The sequence below is a fragment of the Coturnix japonica genome, chromosome 18 (genome assembly GCF_054131305.1).
Source record: "Coturnix japonica strain WE chromosome 18, WE-NBRP24, whole genome shotgun sequence".
Taxonomy (NCBI): Eukaryota; Metazoa; Chordata; class Aves; order Galliformes; family Phasianidae; genus Coturnix; species Coturnix japonica.
In genome coordinates this window covers 14,429,874-14,453,119 of record NC_140680.1, presented here as the reverse complement: position 1 = coordinate 14,453,119, position 23,246 = coordinate 14,429,874, and the positions used below count along the sequence as shown (strand labels likewise).

The 23,246-nt window shown below is 50.4% G+C and overlaps 1 protein-coding gene and 1 long non-coding RNA gene across 3 annotated transcripts; one reads left to right on the top strand and one right to left on the bottom strand.

Moving 5' to 3' along the window:
- The first annotated feature begins 602 nt into the window (after positions 1–602).
- Positions 603–2,790, top strand: LOC146757961 (uncharacterized). Its single transcript, XR_014935706.1, has 2 exons — positions 603–1,033; positions 1,068–2,790. It is a non-coding gene; the product is annotated as an uncharacterized LOC146757961 (long non-coding RNA).
- Positions 2,156–22,006, bottom strand: PURA (purine rich element binding protein A). Of its 2 annotated transcripts, XM_085519383.1 has the most exons (4): positions 14,376–14,894; positions 5,344–5,409; positions 5,202–5,257; positions 2,156–4,181 (listed from the first exon to the last, which is right to left on the bottom strand). In XM_085519383.1, the coding sequence occupies exons 1-4, from the start codon at positions 14,753–14,755 to the stop codon at positions 4,003–4,005; spliced, it is 681 nt and encodes a 226-aa protein (XP_085375509.1). In that variant the 5' UTR covers positions 14,756–14,894; the 3' UTR covers positions 2,156–4,002. The 2 variants fall into 2 exon arrangements, with proteins under 2 accessions (XP_085375509.1, XP_015731539.2); XM_015876053.3 differs by lacking the exons at positions 5,202–5,257; positions 14,376–14,894 and adding an exon at positions 20,353–22,006.
- Positions 22,007–23,246: the final 1,240 nt, after the last annotated feature.

Here is a 23,246-nt window from a genome sequence, read left to right as displayed (position 1 = left end):
GCGTTTGGCCAATGCTCATAGATGTGTGGTTTAACTCTCAGGTTACCCTGTATGGACTCACTCAGGTATTGGACTTCCAGATCAGGTTATTCCAGGACTTAATGATTCTATCATTCAGTCACATTAGGAAAAAGCAGTGGGTTTCAAGATGGGCAAGATGCACCACATGAGGATGTTCAAAATTACTCAAACACCATTCTAGCAGTAAAAAACAAATGAGAGCAATTGCTAAAAATACAAGTTCATGATCACTATGTGATGTTTCAATCTGCATTTTGTTTTAAAATGAGAACAGTAGCACCAGAGAGAGTGGGGCTGGAGCTGTGGGCATGTCACAGCAGCCCAGTAGGCCTTACTGTCTGCTGGTCCCCATGTTAAAGTGCTGTTATGGCTGTGAGGCTCAGCAGCAGGTTGAATCATCTCCTGAGCTATGTTCATAATTCCTCTCAAGAAGGAGAGAGGTGGAGATGGAAGGGGGAGAGATCATGCTAAGCTGGATCATTTATTTACTTTTTCCCCCAAAAAGGGCTCTGCATCTCGCCAAGGTAAAGAACACCAACATGTTGGTGACTTCTGGATCAGGGCCCATTGGTCAGTGCTGCTGGGTGTCAGCTTGGTGAAACCTCTGTCCCAGATCAGATTCCCGGTGTGACTCACACTGATGTAGCCATTTTATCAGCATGCAGAATTTCCCCCAAATCAGAAAGCAAATTATCAGGAACATATTGCTCAAAACCACACGCACTATTCCTCCTATCAGGAAAAGATGCACAGGAATATTCCATACAGAAAAAGAAGTGCGGGGCAGAATGGCTTCCTGTTGAAGCAGCTTCCTGTTGAAGCAGCCTCCAGCACACACAACGTGCTGTGCTGAAGGCAGAGCCCCTGGGGACAGCAGGGCGGGGGTCTGCTGCTCCCTGCAAGCACAGGGACACCAGGGAGCAGCCTCTATGTGAGCACAGCTTGGGAAGGATGGGAATCCTGCCCTGAATATGAAGCATAACATCCACTTCTGAGAACACTTCAAATGGTGGTCAACGTAAATGCTAGATAGGTTTCCTAAACAGGAACCAGCACTGACAGTATTAAATGGAATATCATGTGGCTCAGCATGCTGTACAGGAAAGACTGGCACATGAGAAATGCGGGATAGATTGCATTATTTATACTCTATTTTTTTTCAGTTTTCAGCTCCTAATAAAGAACAAACGTGTGCTGTGCTCAGATGGGGACACGGTGTGGCCAGACTCTGCATTTGCAAGGACTGCTCCTACTGCTTCTGCCTTCACGGGGCTTTCTCCTCCTGGCAGCTGCTGACCTGCTGCCAGCACCAGGCGGGCTGGGTGCCAGAGCCGGGCTGCACCCACCCGGGGCAGCGCAGCCCTCGCTCTGCATTGCCGGCCAGCTCTGCTGTGCCGGCTTCAGCTCCAGGCAGCAGGGAGCAGCGCTGGGGGCACCGGGCTTTCAGGGTGCCTGTGTCCGCTTCCAGCCTGGCCGCACACGGGGCCTCGAGCCTGGGGCGCAGGGCTTCCCTGCGGCTGAATAATAAACCAAACCACATGCTGTGTGCTCAGCCTGCCCAGAACCAGGTCTGGCTGCCTTGAGGGATGGTGTTTTGCCTCTCTGCCATTACTTTCTAGCCAAAAAATACCTATCTATCCAGAAGATAAAAGACAACATTCAGGCTCTGGGCGGCCTGGTCTGGTGGTCGGCGACCCTGTACATAGCAGGGAGCTCAAAATGAGGTGATCACTGTGGTCCTTTTCAGCCCAGGCCATTCCATGATTCTGTGATTCCCTGACAGCCCAGCGCTCAGAGCAGGGAGAGCAGCAGCTCCGTAGCACTGCTTCCCGCAGGGCTGCCAGCCCACGGCCCTGCTCTGCTTCAGCAACAGGATCCTTAGATCCTCAGACTGGGACAGTGAGGGACAGCGTCGTGATGTGGAGAGCGTTGGAAAACCTTTGGGAGCGCTCCCGTCAGACCTCCCAGGGAAATGCATGTTTTGCGTCTTCCTCAGAACCTGATTTAAAACAAAAAGATGCATTAACAATTTTGCTTCGGGAGATCGTAAAGAACAGCACAAACTAAACAAACTAAATCAGCATCTGCCAAAGTTAATATTCAGCATTAAAAATCAGCACTGATGAGAACCATCGTAGATCAAATAATTTATTTAGTAATTCCATGTAAACACTTCAGCTTTACTAGCAAATACAACGCTCGCTGTTCTTTTAAATAGATCATTCAAAAAATAAGACTCTATTATTAATGGCAGGTTGACTAGAGATTTCCATACTACTGTACAACGAGGAATTTGTTTGCTAATGAATTTAACATCTTGATTTTTCTTGTTCTGTGTTTGCTTTACAGAAAGCCCAAAGGACACACATTGGAAGTGCTCCCTGCCGATGCCACTGCTGGCTGTGCTGTATGGGGAAGGTACGCAGGCAAATCCTCCCATTCTGGCACTGGCATAAGCTGATGTGAGAGTGGGATGGCGGAACTTGTAACCACACTGTTCAGAAACCACACCTTTCCGATGAGAAAACAGAACATAAATGGTGGAGAGCTTCTCTTTGGGATGTGTAAAAGCAATGAACTCCATTGTTGGCATTTACGTAGAAGCACAACAGTACACACACACGTATCCGCAGTGTCTCGAAAGCAGACTATGAACTGAAGAAAACAGTGGTTCTGAGGCTCGATACACCAGTGCACTAAAACCAAAAGAATGATGCCTTCTTACATAGTCAAATGAAAAATAAATATCTTTATTTTCTGCCTAATTTATTTCAGGTTTCAAATAAATTTTAAATAAATCTGTACAAAGTATACTGTTACAGTATATATTTGTAAGTTAACTGAAATGCCTAAGTGTAACAACACTACAAGAAAGCAGTATAGATTGGCACATCTCTAATAAAGATTAACTTTTACACTCAAAAAATACCAACTGCCATGAAAACCCCTTATGTCTTTTTGATATCTTTATGCAGGTTACGTCGCAAACATGTTACAGATGAGTTCTGCTCTGTCTAAAAGTCACTTGTAATAATTTTTTAGAGAAAGTGAACATCTTTGTAGTGCTAAAGGGACACTTTCAGGCTAAAGAGGGATATATGTGGGGGAAAGGGGAGGAAAAAGCGCAGATTTCTGAAAATTCAATCTGACAAAGGGTCAATTTTACACACTTTCATCCACCTTGACAATGGTTATAACCAGTGCCAGGGACCGGTCCTGCGCCCTGCAAGGCCACAGTGTGCAGCCATGCACCTGGTGAAGGCCCCCATTGAGAGCCCACGGCCAGCACCTCACCTGGCTGCGCCGCTCCAGGAGCACTTCGAGCCAAATAAAAGCAGGAGAAAAAATGTTTTTTCCTTGTGATTGAGATGGAATTAACACACATGTGCTGGGGAGGTGAGTTGTGCTTTTTTTTGCCCAGTGTTAATCTGAGAGTGTCCCTTTGCTCAAAATAAAAACTTCTGTACTTTAAAGTTTAGATACTGAAGCAATCTTATTCACTACCAACAGAGTAAAAAAAGCCAGGTACATTTCAAGATTCAAGTTTTCAAATGACATAATCCAACTGCAGTTCATGAGCTTCTGAAATCTTGTACTATTTCATTAAAAACTCTGAACTGGGAATCAGGGGATAAATATTACAGATTAAGAGTGAGAATTTTCTGTATTCTAATCTTTCCAATGATAGATTAAATCAACGTTTACATGCTGAAAGTTAATCTTACATTAGAATGCAGTTCAATATTGGCTGCAACATAAACTTATAAATAAATCAACTACAATAGGTTGAACTCTGTTAAATATTTCTAAGTTAATAAAATATTGACAGTATTATAAAATTACAGTATTTACAATAAGAAAAAATCTAGACTAATATATACCTTTAACAGATCCGTCCTCCGATTTGGGATTGCCACAGAATTATGAATATATGAACAATTTCTCATAAACTTGCATCACAATGTAATTTTTCCATTAGAACTAGAGACGGTATCTATCACTGCCCTTTAAAAAACAAGTGACTTCGCATGGTGGGGTGTAGCTTTTGGGTACCAAACTGGTAACAGGAGTCCTCCGCAAGACGTCTGAAGGTGGTACCAGCCTCAACTGCTCAGATTTAAGCTGTATTAGAGAACTGCCAGCAATCAGAACCACACAGGCTGCAAAAGGGGAGGAAAGGTAGTTTTCAGCTCAGAGTGTACAGCTGGAAGACTCCTGTCATTATGGACTCCAACTAAGGCTGCAGGAGCTTTGATCTGCTCTGCAGTGCAAAACCTTGTCTTTTGTTTCACTGAGATGAAGTTAGTCTTAAAGGGACATAGTTAGGTTGCGGCTATACCAGAAATGCTCTTGCCAGCCATGCATGACTAAACCAGATCAAATCACTCGAGATGCTGTTCTTGCTCTATGGATGCTGCCTTTTTTTTTTTTTTTTTTTTTTTTTGGCTTGGAGTGTTTTTTATTATGATTTTTTTTTTTTTTCATTTTGTTCATTCAGAAGAAAAAGAAAGTTTGGCTGGGACCATGTAATAACTCATTTTCTATTCCTCGCCAGCTCTGCTGTTTCACAAGTATTAGCACAGTACTGCAGCATTTGGGTTGCAAACTCTTAGGAAAGGGAGTCTTCAGCTCTCCCAATTTTGCAAATTACCTAAATCAATGGCGGTCATTAAGAAGCACCAGCTGCTTTTGGAGCCCCAAATACCTAGCAATGTCCTTTTAAGGATCAGGCCTTTCACCTGCCTTTTCCATCAGCCTTGGAGGAAGTGTTTAAAACTATTTTAGGATGGGCAGTGCTCAAATTCTCTCCCTCCTCCCCACTTTATGTTTCTTTTCCAAAACAGAAGCTTTGCTTTCTAGGAGAATATGGAGAAAAAATTTTAAAAAAATCAGAAAAAGGCATATCCATACTCGGTTCCCACCCTCCGCTCCCCCCCATCCTCTTCACTGTCCAACTGAAACAGCATTGTGCAGCATTTACTTTTGGAGAAATTACTTTCCAAGCCCAAACCTGAAGATGCTTTGTGAGACACCTGCCCACGGGCTCTGGGAAGGTGAACCACGTCGTGCATCTGCAGGCATTTCTACCAGCCCCGTACCAGGCAGACAGGAACACCGCTGTCCTTAAAAGCAGACTTTAAAGCGTCAAATAATAATTTGTAAACTTCAGTCTACGTTACCAAGAGGAGGCTCTAGGTCCTGTGGGCTCCATTTCCAGAGTTGCAGAGCAGGAAAACTAGAAAGAAAGCTCGGTACCTTTCAAACACCTGCCAGTTTGTACTGGGGGGAGTGGGGAACGAGAGAGACAAAATGACAACTGACCTTATAAACAAAGGTATGTTTAGGGCTTCTGGTTTCAGGAATAAACCGATATTTACTGGTAAAAGTCTGCCAAAAAACAAAAACAGAAACACAGGATTACTGGTAAATATTGGTTTATATGGAGAAGAAAAAAAATGTCATAGTGCTCCCGCTCTCCATGCGCAGAGGGATGTACTGCGGGACTGTGCTGTGGGCAGAGGCCAAGAGCTGGCCCCAGGCACCCTGTATTTGCTGGCAATAGGGACAGGGACACCTCAAACCAGAAGCCGCGTGTTCACCACAAAGCCAGGTCACTTATCTTTGCTCCTCTCAAACTACGCACTGCTTTCCAGGCCCCCCTCCTACACAAGACTGCCGCTCACCCCGCAGCCCTACAGTGTCTGTCTGACTGACACCACCTGGCAATGACTTCACATAATATGGTATCTCACTGCAAAGGCTGCTCGAGTCTCAGCCCCTGGGCTATGATGGGTTGTCCACGCCATGAGATACCATAAAATATACAAAGCTGAGTGAATATTTGAAATGAAGCATTTTCTTGTAAGTGGCATAAACCCATTCATTTTATTTACATGCTTATTTATTTCCAAAAATAGAGAATTGGTCCACATTGGACAAGATAAATCAAGAAGCCATACAGTAGAAGAGTTAAAAGTCCAACATTTAACCAAAGTACAATGAAATTCCAGAATTCTGTGGCTCATTTGAACCACAGAAACATACACGAGCCACACAGACATTTGTACATATAGCATTATATTACCAATAATATTTGCAAACATGAGGTCAAGATGGCTAAGAACCCAACAGAACCAAACCATGGGCAATGGCTGAAAAGAAGCAGGTGTGAGCAGCTGGCACTACTGCGGGAAAATCACCACACCCAGGGACCTGGTGTCACTCACTGCGTTTTCTTAACCTGAAAAAGTCCTGATTTCCCTTTCCTGGGACCCAAAGGCAGGAGCATGCTGGGTGACCTGCAGTGCCGGGCTGGTGCATGGCACCACAGCACCTGGGTTGTCTGTGCCCAGAGCAGAGCCTGCCAGCAGCTGCCCAGCCCCTGCACCCAAAGCTTTCTGCCCGAGTGGGGCACAGATGTGGGACTGGGCTGCCATCTCGTCCTGCTGTGGCCCATCCTGCCCCACAGCCCTGCCTTGCTGTGGCTCGAAAGTGCCTGGAGCCAAGAGCCATGGGTGCCTGCGGAGCGCTGCCTTTACAGAAGGGTTTCCCTCTCTCACCGGGGGCAGGTGTTGGCCCTGGGAATGCACATTCTGTCAGCCTTTCCTGGAAGACTACAAATAATCAAGCCTAAATGGATTTATGGACGAGAAGGGGTTGTATCTGACAGACAGTGGAGTGATTTTTACGCAAATGGTTTAACATTTTACATGACCAGAAAGAAAGGAAAAAAAAAAAAAAAAAAGCTCAGATACCTGATGGACAGCAAAAGAAAAGAATGGAAAAGATGCATTATGTCCGTGTGATGGCCGAGTTTATCCAAGGACCTCACCACAATAATTCCTTGATGTCACCAAAGGATGGAAATACAGATTTAAGCCTACATCTTTCAGTTCATAACTTTCAACTGAAAGTGGAGTGGGCTTCCAGCCTACACGTTTGGGCTCTCCCACAGAGAATCACTGCAAGTAAAGCAGGGAAGACTGATGTAGCACTGCTGGTACTTCTACAAACAAACCAACCCACCACTACATTGGGCAGAACTGCTTAAAAGGGTATAAATTCATTTCCATTTTGTATCTTTGACATTCGGAATGTTAGGTCTAGTCCAATGTGAATACTAGTAGAGAGCTAAATTACAGAATACCAGTGATAATTGTATGTACCTAAAAGGATTTAAAGGCAAGTATACTCAGCACATTTATTAAAAAAACACCTTTGCCAAAATGCCAGACCTTTGACACAAGTTAGAACAGAAGCAACCGTGCAGTTCTCTAAGTGGAAGGACAGCCTTCAGTACACGTCACTACTACCATCTGAGCCAAGAACAGACAGCTCTTTCTGCTCATTTGTCTTCTGGAACGTCTCTAATCTCAGATGCGAAACATGTTTTTAAAAAGGTGGGCCTGATCCCATGCAGTTGGGTATGCACAGCACTCCCCAGTGAAACTCAAAGCCCAAATTCCTAACGAGAGAGCACAAGAGATTTTGCATTTTCATACATCGAATAGCTACCATGCAAGCATACCACGACGTTTTTGTACTGTGTACTTCAAAGTCAGCTGATACAGTTTCACTAGAGTTGAGTAACATAATGACATTGGTATTTCTCGAGGAGGGGGACAAAGGTTGTGCCAGTGGCAACTGCCAGCTTACCAAGGGAAAACAGTGGAGGAACAACTTGGGAACGTAATGAACGGTATTATATATGAGTTCAAACACAGCAGCCTCTAAGACATTAGCACCTAACTCTGTAATACAGTTAATTTCTATGGCACCTTCAGTTCATTTAGTTTTTCTAACCAAAATCAGATGCTGAGGGGAAGACACTCTTCCTCTTGAATGAGCAAGTTGTTTAAAGCCTAGCAATACTGCCAGAGCATCACTAACATTTCTTCTCTCAATCTATTGCCTCTCCCAGCAGAGGCTGGTCCCTGCCACTGCAGACTGCCCTCACCAGCTTTGTCATGCTCCTCTGAGCCAGGGGACTCGTTGGGACATTCAGACATTTAAGAAGCCTTAAACTGAACTACAGCAGCAAAGGGCTGCTCCTGCTCACAACAGCTTACCTCCCAGATCCCTTGGGAAGGAGGTAGAGAAGCTCTGCATGCACACGTACGTGTATGTGTGTGGGCAGCCTAAAGCTCAGAGACAGATAAGACCTGGAAAGAACTGGATAGGCCTTTCTCCCTGAACCTTCTCTTTCTGCCCACCTCCAAAACCAACAACTTTTAGGTTTGTTTTTTTTTTTTTTTTTGCTTTGTTTGGTTTCATTAAACAAACAAACAAACAAAAAGCTGAATACATCCGGACTCGTTGGTTGCTGAGGAATACTATGGGATGTGGCAGCCTGTGCTCATGGTCAGGATTTGAACTGGGGCTGCCAGATCACAGGAGGAATTTAGATGTCATACTGCCAAGTATTCTGTGCTTGTGTCTCCTCCTTGGCCAACCATACTTTGATCTAGATGTGCTCACCAGGTAAGTCCAGAGAAAATCAACCCTTTTCCACCCTGCAACTCTGGTTCTGACAAATCAGTGCTTCCCACAGGAAACTCACTTGCTCAAAGTCTGCAGATCTACTCAAGAAATACCTCTGCCTCCAACCCTAGAAACCTTCCATCTCCAGTTCAGACTAAGCTTCTTTCTACCCTGTGCTGTTCCGGTGATCAACATCATTGGTAGCAAAAGAAGGCATCCATGTATTCACCCATATTTATCCAAGCAAAAATCCCCCCATTTCTCTGCATTCTGCCGTTTGCCAACAGGTTAAAAGGTCTGCACAGATTACCTGGAAAACAAGATCTTTCCTTGCAGAAGGTTTGTTGCTTTCAAGCTAGCACATACTGCCGCGTGATACTACTTTAACTGCTCCTTCTGAAACAAGGAATTGCTGGTCTGCAATTCCCAGTGCCCTGTTTAATAATTTTACTATTATTAATAACAATGATTTTATTGTTATTATTAATAATAATAGTACACCATTATAATGTTATCTAATCATGGAGGATACCAAGCTATTTTTTAGGAGACCCTGTAATTACCACTAACTTTAGTTAGTAGTTAGTTTCTGTCCCCAGCTCTTTAAAAACTCCTGCGTAGGTGGGTGCACGTTACTCCTCCACTTAGATTTGCTACTTTGCTGTGTTGTATTTGCCTCAGATGCGCAAGTTGCAGAAAGACGTTCTTTATCCTTGACATTCAGAAAGACCAAGGGCCTCTCAAACACACCCCATGCTCCAAAAGTAATGCCTCCTATTTTGTTAGGTCAGCTCACACTGTCAGAGGAAGATGTTGATGGGATGAGAGTAGAGGCTGGACTTTCCACCAATATCCTGTTACATTTTTTGTTGCTGTGTGGCAGATGGCAGCAGAAGGGCAGTCTGAAAGAATGGCATCTGACATGGAAGTGCGTATGGAGCAAAGCTGTGGAACTGAATTATTCCATGATGAAAAAATGGCACCCATTGACATTCAAGACTTGCTGATTGCTTCTGGAGTCCGAACAGTGGATGTGAGCACAGTGAGGAGGTGGATGGTGCATTTCTGCAGTGGTGACAGTGACAGTGGTCACCTCTGCTGGTGCAGATTATTACGAGCATGGCATGCAGGCTCTTGTTCGTCACTGGCAAAAAATGCACAGCTAATAGTGCTGAAAAATAGTATTTTGTAGCTGAGAATTTGCTCTATCGGATAGTGTTATTGCACTCCTTGCACCTGTAACAACTTCTGTGAAAATAAATAGGAAGCATTATTTTTGGAGCATTCTATATAACATGAATTAGTGCAGAAAGTATAAGCGTGCCTTCAGTCCTACATGTTTAGATCCTCTGAAGAGCCTTCTCACTTATATACTTAAAATACCGTTTGTTCCCCAGGGTCTCCAGCTCTCCAAAACATTCCTGCTAAACTGATTAATTTCCACAAATTAAATTAAATTTGTGACCTGCTGCACAGAATGGCTCTTCCGACACACTCTGGGAGGGCTGGACCTCTGTCTTGTCAAAAAGCCTTGCTCCAGAAGTCCCTCCTGTTATAAATATTTTACTGGTCTGTCTTGCACTTCAGCTCTGGATCTCCTTCATCCTAACCTGGGTGTCTGGAACCTTTCAAGGCATCTTTCAAGGCTGCCTTGACCGGGCTCATGATTTTGCTTTTCTGATGTTCTCCCCTGCAATGTTTTATAATGCAAGACTCATTTTTAGTAAAGTGTCTTCCACCCCTGAGGATGCTGAACCTGTAATTGTACTGTGGTCACTGCTATTTAATGACTCAGCTGTAATTATATCTTGAACCAGTTCTTACGTTTTAGTCCTAAATCAAGGCTAGCTCTACAACAGGCTGTTAAAATAAATGATTCTTTAAGTAAAACAAGATGTTTGTTCACCAAAACGTTAGCCGGTTCCTTCCAAAACCATCTGGCCAGATAGCACGGATGTAATTGAATTTACCTTTTCTAACAGGTTTATGAAGACACACGAGCTTGGTTTTCCCTCACGTCCCATGAAATCCGTAACCTTTACCTTGTCTGGAACAGAAGATGTCCCAGTGCCTCCGTTTCATTACAATGTGGGATTTATCTCTGACATAGGTTTGGCGGTGTGGGCACCACTATTCCAATTTCCTCTTGGATTTTATAGCAACTTTTAAATTGAGTGCTCCTTCACACCTTTATGACCCACGTATCCTGTATAGTTTGATGGAAGTCGCTGCAGTATTTTCATCATCTTCCCTCTTACTATGCTTCAGGCAGGCTCGCTATGTCAAGGTCTTTTAAAACCACTGAGCAGTCTGCTCGGACTATTTTTATGTCATGTTTCCACACTGGCACACAGACTTCTTTCTTGTTTTGACCACACGCCTATTTCTCATCCAGATCTCCAGTCTGACATCTGGTTGCTCTTCCAGCACCCACAGCTCTGCTCCCAGCCTCCCTGTGCCTCACGTGCACTGAAAATTACCCCATGCCCTCCAGCAAAAATGGCCGTATATTCCAGGTGCAACTCAGCTCAGCCCTGGATGGCCTCAGCCTTCCCCCAGAGCTACCTCTAACACTCCTCCCAAAACCTCGTCCACTTTCTGTGCCACCACCCCAGTTCCTCTTCAGCTGAAGTGGAGAGCAGCCTCTACTGCAAAGCAATGACAGCAAAGCAATGACAGCTCACCTGCTGACCCTTTCTGTCGTCTTCACAGCATGCATTAAAACTTCTGGAAAGCAGCACCATGATATCCTGAATGCTGTCTTCTTCCCAGGCAACCAAATACAGCTTCTCAAGTATCTCAGCCTTTCATACACAAAGATGACAACCCCAGGACTGCCCTAAGCACTCTGATGTCTTCCAAGATCCATTTTTTCCATGTATCAGATGGACTGCATCATCATCATCAGGTGCGGAGCCCACACTTCCCTCCATCAGTCCTCTGCATTTATCCCTCCCGGAGCCCCCTTCTGCCCTCTGGCAGCCCCTTTCAGCATGCAGAGAACCACACAGCCAAGGCTTACATGAAATCATAACCCGCTCCCTTAGTCCCGACCAGTTCCAAGTCAAATCTGCTCAAACAGAAGTCAGTGCAGAGGTGAGGACAGACCACGAGCACCTGCAGATGATTTAATTCCCTGTTCTCTCCACCAGCCCAGTAACTCTGCCCTCAAAATGCTTCCAGAAGCTCACAGTGTCACCACTCCCACAGTGCATCCTTTCTGCACTTCTTTTTGCTCTAACTAGTACAACTAAGCTGATATTCTTCCACTCCCATAATTAAACTAAGATTTTGACTTTGTGATCACATTAAGTCAATCTTTAAAAACAGTCTGACTGCTGATTCCTTATTTTTAATTACTTCTAACCACCAATTAGAGACTTTCATTGGACAAAATAAGTTACACGTGGCCTCTCAGCAACCTGCACATCTCACTGAGCACAACTTCTAGTTTGTTTTTCCTTTAAGTAAGTTTGAAAGAGCCCCGAAACGCAGCCTTGTCAAAAGACGCACCCGCAAACTGAACTGTTTGTGCTCCTGACAGTCGAGATGTCAATTACACTAATTTGCAGTGCTTAGTTCAGAATTATTTATGCTAGAAAAACAGTTCTCAATATCTAGTCCTTGTTGTGTTCAGAGACCTGCCTGGCTGGTCCAGCTGCACTCAGCAGCTCCTGGCAAGGGTAACCATCCTTTATTACTCAAAGAAAATAATGTTTTTAAGAAAAAGAAACATAAGTGTGGTTACAACCCCATCCCCGACAAGACTCTCATGGCTTCTCTTCTTCACTTCTGGTGCCGTTCACACAATATTTTTCTCAAGTTGACCTGCCCACACAGCTCCTGATAAGCCAATGCAATGTTGCCAGCTTTCCTCATCATCATTTGAGTGGGAGGTTTAAATACCAGATTTCACAAAATCCTTCATCTACGCTGCCTAGCCCCACAATTTCTTGAAGCACTGACAGATCAGTAAACCTTCACTCTTTGCCCAGAAATGTGAAAGCTGGGCCTGCTGCTGCTGATGGGATGAGGCGCACAGCCCTGGGTGTGGTGTGAGTCTGGGGGTGACACAGGCTGACGAGGTGACACGTGCTCCTAACATGGCCTGGCTGAGCTCCTCTGCCTATACAAATACCAGAACAAAAGGCAAGCCTGGGAAAAGCGCATTCCAAACTTCAGAAGACTACAGCACTAGAGCCAACAGCTTCCATTGCACTCACCGACTGTGGTGCAACCGCAGAGAAACAGAAGATACTTCCTTGTGAAACACTACAGCCAGTCCCATGTGGAGGTGTGGGGCATGCCAAGCAGAGAGGCTGCCCTTCAGACGGCAGCGATGCCCCAGGGTGTCCCACCCACACAGGTGCTGCCCAAGGTGCACACGGCAGCGTGCCTTTCTACCCAAGCAAAGGTAGAAGGAGAAAATAACTCTGTTCCCAGCCCGTGACCAGAGTAATGCACCGGCTGAAGGGTGCTGCAGATCTCACAAGCATCTGGTGATCTGAGCTTGATTCCACATCAAGACATTCACCAGCAACAGAAAGAAAGATCGAAAAAAATGCCACTGCTCATTTTCTCCACTCCCTGCTCCCAGCAGTAGGATTACACAGGTCATACATTTACAATGGGGGCAACTCGGCCCTAGCACTCCACCCAGAGAGCTGTGATGCCCCATCCCTGGAGGTGCCCAGGATGCCGAGGATGGGCCCTGAGCTGCCTGACCTGGAGGGGCAGCCGGCCCATGGCAGGAATGGGGCTGGGGGCTGTAAGGGCCGCTCCAACCCGACTGTTCTGTGGCTCCACAGATGCATGGCAGCCTCCTCCATCCTCCAAGGGAAGCCTGCAGCATTGTCCCAGCGCTGGGCGATGCATCAGCACGGCTGGTGACACAGGATCTGCACACATAGGACAGGTCCCTGCATGCCAGCCCTGTACCCTGGGCACCAAACTCATCACCTCGAGCCACAGCTGCACCCTGCGTGACAGTGTGAGACACCTCTGAAGGCACGTACCAGCAGAACAGGGTCACCTGATAGTCAGACCCACCGAGATGCTGCCAATAAAGACATGAGCTCTGACTCCTTGACAGCTGCCAGCGGGGACTGAGAAAACGGTCTCTTCACCGTGTCTAACAGGAAACCCAAACTCATTTGAGTTAACACAGTCATGCAGTCACCTTTACAAATAGCTCTCCATAGAAGTGTACATGCTTACCAGCACAGCGTTTTAACATACAGAGGTCCAAACCTATTAAAGAAGCACTCGGGCATCCCTACGGCAGGTCAGATCCCAGCAGCCTCACTCCCAGCCTGCACCATCAAGAGGGGCACATCGTCCTCTGCAATAACCCCACACCTCTTGCCTCTCCAGTCTGCAGCAGAAAGAATGAAGCTTTTCTTCACTTCCTGCATATTTTGAGATAGTGTTTCAGACAAAAACCTCAGCCAGGAAGGCTCAGAACAAACCTCCAGTGCCAGCGCTGTAGTCAGCCCTCTTTTCACTTCTGTTTCCTACGTGTCCTAAGCCTAAAAGAAGACACGTATTTTGCAAAGGTATGCTGTGCATATGACAGAGATCTGCTGCACAAGTTCCTGAGCCAAGCTAAGGAGCCAGGGGAGGCCGTTTGGATCCCCTGCAGCGCCCCATGCAGCACCCCGAGCCCGGCCTGGGCACAACGCAGCCCCAGCCACCGGTGGCCGTGGGGGGCTGAGCTCAGGGCCGGACTCCCCCAGGCACACGTGTCCATCTGAACAGCGCTGATCGGACCGTGCGGCCATTCGTTCTGCCTCGTTATCAGCAGCCAACGCTCAAAGCCGGTCCTCTACCTTTATTCTTCCTCACTTCAGATGGCGTTTACTGTGAAAACATACCTCATTCCTTGCGATAGGAATTCAACTCTATCTCTTCTGCAGCACTGCGCCCACCGAGCTCTCCACGCATCTCCCGCTCCTACAGACGCGGCTACGGGCAGCTCCGCCGCTCCAGCCCCGGGTGCGGCCCTGAGAGGGGCTGTGCCCCCGCTGTCCCCTCGCGCACGGCAGCCCCGTGGCTGAGGCTCTGGGGAAGAGGTTCTCGCAATGACCCCCATCGCACCGCACGCTCTCCCAGAGCCCGCCGAGACGCTCCGCACCCTCGGGCGGCTCAGCCGAGCGCGCACTGCGGCGGGTCGGGAGGAGCTGTGTGTGTGCAGCGCTGGTTCCTCTCCCCGGCCCCGCTCCCGTCTCCGCGTCTTCATCGGCGGCCGCAGCATCCTTCATGCCGCAGGCAAAGCCCGCACCTTTCCATTGCATTTCCCCAACAACTTTTACACCGTCTTCACTACAATAAAATATCCCGCGTGCTGTTGGTAGCGTAACTCTCGGGACAGAGAACAACTGACATTTGGCATCTACTTCTGCACAATATCCACACCACTCTGACTCGCAGCAGCTCCAAGCGACGCGTGGCCCAGCGGTGCTCGCAGCCCTGGCACCGTGCGAGCAGTGAGATGCGCTGCGCTGCCCAGCGGGCTCACCGCCCCGGCCTGTGGGTACCGCTTAAACAGTTCCGGCAGGAGCCCAAATCCTCCAAAAAATAACAAAGAGGGAAGGAGGGGGAAAGCAGCTCGCAGAGCAGACCCAGGGCAACCACCCGGCACAGACACCGCGACGGCGGGGAGGCGGCATCGCCCCCCGACCCCGCGAGCACTGCGCAGGGCTGCCCCGCTCCGGCTCAGCCGAAAGAGCAGCGCTGCTCAGGCGCCGTCAGCCCGGCACAATCCGTCATTGCGACACAGGAGAGCCAACGCGAAAGGAAAAACGAACGCCGCGTGTTTCGGGTCCAAAGATCGGGCTCCAGCTAAAGCAGGATTTTCAGAAATGTCACCGTTTGGAGAGTTCATCGGATTAACCTTCACTAGCTGAAAACTATATATACACGCCTCCTTGCCACGTTCACAGCCCACGCACAACACTTTGCGGTGCCAGAGAACTAACTCATGTGAAAGGAACCAGAGGAAAGGAACCGTCGGCTCGAAAAAATGCTCCGTGTTGAAATTATCCCTCATTGTTACAAGCGGCACAGGAGATCGCGCCAGCTTCGGGACTCGGGGTAAAAATGTTGTTTACCTTGTCACTTGTGTCAAAACATTCTGACAAGGCTTTGCGTGCATCCAGCTCCTCCGTTCTGCCACCCAAAGTTCTGATCCTTCCACCCATCCTCGCATGGCAGACAACAAAACCGAGAGCAAAACTTTCGGTGAAGGAGGTTTGTGTGCAACAACTGCAAAGCCTGGAGTGGGGCTGCCTGTAAGAGAGCCAAGAGCTGCGGCCCTCAGCTACTGGATGTCTGCGGTGATAGCAGCGGGAAGGCAGCAGAGGAGGACTGGAAGAAGAGGAGAGTTTGGGTAAGCCTGACAGGAAATCAAAGCAAAGGGAAAGAAATAAAAAGGCATAAAACAAGATTTAAAATTTGCAATTAAAAATAAGTAAATCTTGACAGAATTCCCAGCAGGAAAACTCGCAGCTTTTGGGGCAGGTGAGACCTCTCACCAAATGATCCAAATCAGGAGGGAGCCAAAAGGTTTTGAAGGAGCTAAAAGAGTGTGTGGTTGGGCGGCAATTTGCTTCTGCCCTCTGATTTCCAGCTCACCTGAGAGAAATGGAGGCTGTTTTTGGCATGTCACAATAGCAGAGCCAGGAGGTTTGCTGCTTCTGGTTGCACTTTGAATTTCCCACAAGCTTTCCCCGCAGTGTGCTCCCGTTCTAGCATTCTTGTAATTTCATGCCAGGACTTCTACTGACCGAGGCCTCCACTGAGGCCACCCGATTGTGTCTGCGCCCTTCAGAGCAACGGGAGGTCAGGATTTTAAGCAAAGAGAGAAACAAACCGTGTCAGTGCTCTGCAAGGTGCAGGATCCAAATGCAGTGGATCCTCTGAAGTATTTGATCCAAAATATACAGTAATTCCACTTGGGAAGGGAAGAAATGAGGAGAGGAGAGGAGAGGAGAGGAGAGGAGAGGAGAGGAGAGGAGAGGAGAGGAGAGGAGAGGAGAGGAGAGGAGAGGAGAGGAGAGGAGAGGAGAGGAGAGGAGAGGAGAGGAGAGGAGAGGAAAAAGTTAAGTTTTATCTGTTCAATTTGCAGAAGAGAGGAAAGCGGCAGAGCCTGGAGGAGCGAGACCAAGGCTGCAAAGCTGTGATGTGCAGCACTTCACCTTAACAGAGTGGAGTTTCGTTCTGCTGTTTTAAATGCTGGGAACCAAACTCCCCAGATACGATTTTAGCGTTTTGGGGCACTGAATTAAATCAAGGCGGGAGAAGCGCGGAGTGAGGACATGCCCAAAACTCGAGGTTTTCACAAACCGTAATGGAAAAAGCGTGGCTGCTTTCAGCGGAACCGCGTATCAACCGGATCTCCGCCGAGCGGGCGGAGCCGCACCGACACACCGCGCTGCCCCCGCCGCTCCTTCCCCCCCTCTGCTCCTCGGCACAGCGGCACCGCTCCGCCGCGTACACGGAATGAAAACAGTCGGTACGGCTGGTAGAATCCATTGACTTTTTATTACAAATGTACTTGACCGCTTGGCTTCAGAAATTTTAAATCAATCCCTACTTTTTGAACGCCAATACAAAGCGAAATCTATTTTTACAAATTGAACGCCTAAAAATTGACAAAAATATCAGAGTTTGATGGAACAAAAATTAAAATAACAAAAACCGGTTACAAAAGTGTTAAATCCCCTCTTCAGCAGAGGTCCCCTCCCGACCCCGCTGTCCCGTTACGCGACATTAACACGCTCTCGGGACGGAGAGGTGCGTTCCGGCCGCGCACAGCGCGCAAACGGCTCCTTATCGTTCGGTATTCCGGTTAGAGCACCGACACCATCCGACACAACGGCACCGACCGTCTCCTCCGGTCCCTCATTTACATTTAAGAGCTTGCATAGTTCGAAGGGACAAAGGTCACACTACGGCTAATCATAAAAAGAAAAAAGAAAAAAAAAAAGGAGAAAGAAAAAAGGTGGTTACAGTGCGAGTCCGAAAGGCAACAAAGGATCCGCTCCCAGAAGCGCTGCCCTCGAGGGGCTCCGAGCGGCTCCCGGCGCCCGGCCCGGCCCCGCACCGCCACCAACGGCTCCGCTCGGCCGGGCCGGCAGGGAGCGAGGAGCGGGGAAAGGGGAGCGGGGCTGGACCGGCACCGAGCGGAGCCGGAGCTCAAAGGAAGAGGCAGGACCGAGAGCGGCTGGTGCTTTTTGTCTGGGATTTTATTTAGCTTCTCAGAGACAGAGCTGTTCTGTTTTGTTCTGTTTTCTTTTCTTTTGTAACAAAACAAAACAAAACAAAAGATTTTGACTTCGGAGGACATTTCTCCGTTAGTGCAGAACCATTTACAGGGAGGTCGCATTTTAGCGGTCAATTACTTGACAGAGTCCCTTTAACTCAGAAACAAAGCAATGTCAGTATTGCGATGCATTTCAAGTTTTCTCGCGCGCAGTCGTTACAAAGCAGCTCTATCGTGCTCTTGGACCTGTCCTACACGACATTTAAAAGCATGTCACCGAGGAAAATAAGGCGTGCTGCTCAGGAATTGGGGACCTTGGCACATTTGAGCATACTGTCCTTGTGAGAAACAACACATATGGTCAAATATACCTCGCCTCTCCGGCACCGAACTGCGCTTTCTGCATTTTGTTTTAAATACTGAGACATCGGAGCCGTGGGAAGGCACCGAGCACCTCCGGGAGCGAAGGAATTTCAAAGAATAAAGAAGAAAAAAGAAGAATCGAACCAAAACCAGAAAAGCGAGAGCAACCCAAAGCAAGCCCGAACCCCACGAACCTTTGCAGTCATTTTACTCTCTCATTATCATCATTCGCCAAGTCCTAGGAGGAAGGGGAAAACAAAAACCAACGACCAACACACCAGAAAAGCCCCGAGGAGACACGGACGGACGGACGGAGCGCTCCGGCTCCGCTCCCCGACGGCCGCCCCCGCCGCGCCCCGCACCAACGGCACCGCACCGGGCCGAGCTTGGGGGGTTTGAAGGCCGGGGCTGCGGGCAGCGCCGTGCGGCCCAGCGGGGCCGTCGGGGGTTGGAGGCGGAGCCCCCCGCCCCGCACGTAGCACCGGAACAGCGGGAAGGAACGCGGCGGGACAGCCCGGGCGGCACCGCCCGGCGATGCCGGCACGCGATTGAGAACCGTTCCGAATGTCACATCATGAGCTCGGAAAGCTTATTTTACTGCTCGAAATCAGGAAAGTGCACATGAAAGCCATTATCAACAATTCCAGTGATTGTTAGAGAAACAGAATCGCCCAACGTCCGACGCCTCATCGATAACTGCGAACACCGACGGGGAGGGCACGGCACGACGGGAACAGCTTTGACACTCACAGTACATCTCCGAAACAAAGGGGGAGGGAGGAGGGGGAAAGGGATTACAGTTTGCAATGGGAATAGCAGACAGCAGAAAACAAACTCCTCTCACCGAGCTCCGCTCTCCCCCTGCGCCCCAGAGCTCCGGCCAACGACTACAGTTGTACCAGTTGTACTGCTTAAGGCATCTTTTGTTTTGTAACACCTTCTCTTCACTCGTCACGATGATAGTCATGCAGCAGTTTAATGATAAAAATATATTAATATTTTACTATACAGCAGCAAGAAGTTAGTCAATGAAAAGCACATCAACTTTAAAAAAGAAAAAAAAAAAAGGAAAAAGAAAACAAAAATCCACCTGTAAAAATCTATTATTACAAATCATCTCGGTTCGGAGCTCGGCCCGGGCGCGGGGCTGGCGGGGCACGGCGGCACGGAACGGCACGGCAATGCACGGCAATGCACGGTAATGCACGGCAATGCATGGCACGGCAATGCACGGCAATGCACGGCAATGCACGGCACAGCAATGCACGGTAATGCACGGCAATGCATGGCACGGCAATGCACGACCCGCAGCACCGGGCAGCACCGGCCGGCCGGCCCCGCACCGCGCAGCGTCTGAGTGCCCAAAGTACACAGAATAAGAATAAAAACAACGGATTATGAACAATACATGAACATCTCATATACACAACAATGACAATACGCCTACGGAGCTGTAAACCAAACAGGTGCAGAAAAATATTACGGGAGGAAACCCTTCACTTTTCTCTCTCTCTCTTTTTCTTTCTTTCTTTTTTTTTTTTAATTTTTCCTATTTGAGTAACTTTGGTTCCAACGTAAAAATCACAAGTTTGCAAATTTCATTTAAATGCCTTTTTTAATAATTTTTCTTCATGTTCACAGAAGTTTCACTGACCATTTTTATATGTCGAAGGTCCAGATGCAATGCATATCGTATAAAAGAGAGCACTTATTGTTTACCTTGCATGAATTAAACCTACGTACCTTGTAACTCTACAAACTTCTGCATAACATTTAGACAAAGCTCAGACACACAGCATGCCTAGCCCTCATATATATATACACATCTCTAATCACAGGTATATAGGGTGTCAAATATACTATAGTAACCTCCATGTAAGGTTCGAAATTTGGTAACAAAATGAGAAGAAAAAACTAAAAATATTATTTTACGTGTTCTAAAATATCTCTTTTTTTTTTTTTCTTTTTGTGCTAAAGTCAAATGTTAGCTCAACATGAAAAGGACTTTTTATATAATTCAGCAATATTATAATCTTGACCATTTTTGCAAACACTTTTAATAATAATAGCTTAAACGTGTACAAAAGTTCTCGGTTAATTAGGGAAATAAACACTCAGTTCTTTATATTTTTAATCAAGTAGGAAACACAGTTCATATATAATGTTATTACTTTTTTTTGACTTTTTGTTTGTTTGTTTGTTTGTTTGTTTTAGCAGCTGCTTACTGTTTGATACGGTGGGAAAAGTGGAGGGACATCCAGCGATGGGTGGCGGGTCGGAGGCGTTGCTGTCGCTCGGTGGAGGCTGCCGGGCGGGGGGTGCTCCGGGGGTGCCGCCCGGGAACGGCCGCGGGCCGCCGCCTGCCGCCCGCGCGGCCGAGAGCAGTCCGAGTCCGCGGCCCCGGCGCCGGGCGGGGCGGCCGGCGGGCGGTCAGTCCTCGTCGGGCTCGTCGGGCTGCAGCAGGGCGCCGGGCGGACCGGAGGCGGCGGCTGCGGCGGCGGCGGCGGCTGCGGCGGCGGCTGCGCTGCCCTCGGCCTCGGGCGGCGGCTCGGGCCCGGCCCCGGAGCCCGCGGGGGCGGCGGCGGCGGCGGCGCGCTTGTCCCGCTGCTTCTCCTGGATCTTCTTCATCTCGTCCGAGTACTTGCAGAAGGTGTGGCCGAACTTGGCCCAGACCTTGTAGGGGACGGTGATGGAGTTGCGGTAGGTGGGCTTCACCTCGCTCACCCGCATGAAGACGCCGTACTTGTTGGAGCCCACGTCGAAGAAGAAGCGCTTGTTGTCCACAGTCAAGGAGGTGCCCTCGGGCAGCTCGGCCGGCTCCTCCTCCACGCCGTAGTCGTCGATGAGCTTGGCCAGCGCGTCGCGGAACTCGATCAGGCCCTGCGCCGGCAGCGCGATGGTCTGGCCCTGCGCGGCGCCCAGCCCCGGGCCGCGGTTCACGGTCTGGCGGACGCGCAGGAAGCGGCCGCGCTGGTTCTCCTTCAGATCCATGTAGTACTTGCGGTTCTCCCGCACCAGGAACTCGCTCTTGAGCGCCCGGCGCGGCTCGTCGGCCGCCTGCGCCAGCTCTGGGGGCTGGCTGGGCCCCAGCTGCGCGTAGTGCTCGATGAAGTCGCCCAGGTAGTCGCGGAACTCCACGGCCACGGACATGGACAGCGTCAGGCGGCTCTTGTTGCCGCCGGCGCCCACCTCGGCGATCTTGAGGAAGCGGCCCTTGGCGTTCTGCTTCACGTCCAGGTAGAAGCGCTTGTTCTGGATGTCCACCCGCTTGGAGGCCAGCTCCTGCGTCTCGTGCTGCAGCCCGCCGCCCGGCCCGCCGCCGCCGCCGCCGCCGCCGCCCGAGCCCGAGCCCGAGCCCGGCCCCCCGGCGCCCGCCGCGCCCCCGCCGCCGCCGCCGCCGCCGCCGCCGCCCTGCTCGCTGCCGCTGTCTCTGTCCGCCATGATGCCGCCGCTCCGCCCGCCGCCGCCGCCGCCGCCGCCCGGCCGCGCCGCCTCGGCCGCCGCTCCGCCGCCTCTCGCCCGGCGCCCCCCGCGCCGCCGCCCGCGCCGCCGCCTCGGCCGCCCCGGCCGCCGCCCGCGCCGCCGCCGCTCCGCCCGCCGCTCCGCCGCCGCTGCAACAGCCCCCGCGGCCACCAGCCGGCCGCTCTCGCGAGATCTGCGGGAGCGAGGAGAGGGCGCGGGAGGCGGCAGAGAGCGGCCCCCAGAGCCGGCCGAACCGAGAGCGGGAAGCAGCGCCGCGCCGACCGGCGGCCGAACCGCGACACGGAACCGAGCGGGAGCGGACGGCACCGAGCGGGACGGGCGGGCGGGGCCGCGCTGTGCCGTGATACGAAGCGCTATGGAGGGCTATAGAGTGCTATGGAGGGCTGTGCCGTGATACGAGGTGCTATGCCGTGCGGTGCCGTGCGGAGTGACGCTGTGCCGCGCCGTGCTGTACCGTGCTATACCGTACCGTACCGTGCTATACCGTGCTATACAGTGCTATACCGTGCTATACCGTGCTATACCATACTATACCGTACCGTACCGTGCTATACCGTGCTATACAGTGCTATACCGTGCTATACCGTACCGTACCGTGCTATACCGTGCTATACCGTACCGTACCGTGCTATACCGTGCTATACTGTACCGTACCGTGCTATGCCGTGCTATACAGTGCTATACAGTGCTATACCGTACTATACAGTTCTATACCGTACTATACCGTACTGTACCGCACTATACGGTACCGCGCCGCCCTCCGGACGAACCTCTCCCCGCTTCCGACCCGGGTCCCTCCCACCAGCCCCGGTTCCCTCAAGTTCCCTCTATCGTCCCGTCGGGGGCGGCTGGAGCGGGACACGCGGTTCCGACCCCTCGGGCCCACCCGTCTCAGTGCGACGCCGCCAAAGGGGACGCGCGACGGCAGCGGCCCCGGCCCCAACGGGCGGCGGAGCGGGCGGGCACGGCCGTGGCCTGGCGCACGTCCGCAGTCGGGCCCCGCTGCCGGCCCGGTGCCGCCGTGTGATTCTTTCTCGTGAAGAATCGCGGTTCGATCCGGGCGGCTGCGAGGAGCCTTTGTTCGGAAACCATCGAAAGGACGAGCCCGGCTGCAGGGAACCGGGCGGCCGCCCCTCGCCGCGGCTGAGACGCGGAGAGCGTCCCTCGGTCACCCCGAGCGGAACGGGACGGCCGTTCTCCGGGCTCCCGGCCCACGGAGCGGGGCTCACCGGGGAGCCGAGTCCCGCTGCGGGCGGAGCGCTTCGCGTCTTGCCGTGGGAATCTGTCTCGCCACGAACGCTCCCGAGGCTCGTTCCCCCCCAACGGCGGCGCTGCCGGAACCCGACGGGGCAGAACCGCTGCGGGTCGCGGGGCCGCACCGAGTCCCGGGATCGGGTGGGGGCTGAACCCCGGACGGGACGGGGTCGGCGCTCCGGGACCGGGGGGCACCGGGATGCTCGGGAACGGCCTCCGGCGGGCGGGGAAATGCGGAAAACAAAATCTTGGCTCTGGACCCGCTCAGGACGGCCGCGTCGCGCCGGACCGGTACCTCGGTACCGTGGCTCCCCCGCCCCGCCCCGTCGGCCCCGTGGTCATCAGACAGCGAGGCGGTTTAAGACCAAGCGCGTGCCGGGGC

Coding starts and splice junctions, on each gene's coding strand:
- PURA (XM_015876053.3), bottom strand. CDS start 21,568: ATGGCGGACAGAGACAGCGGCAGCGAGCAGGGCGGCGGCGGCGGCGGC.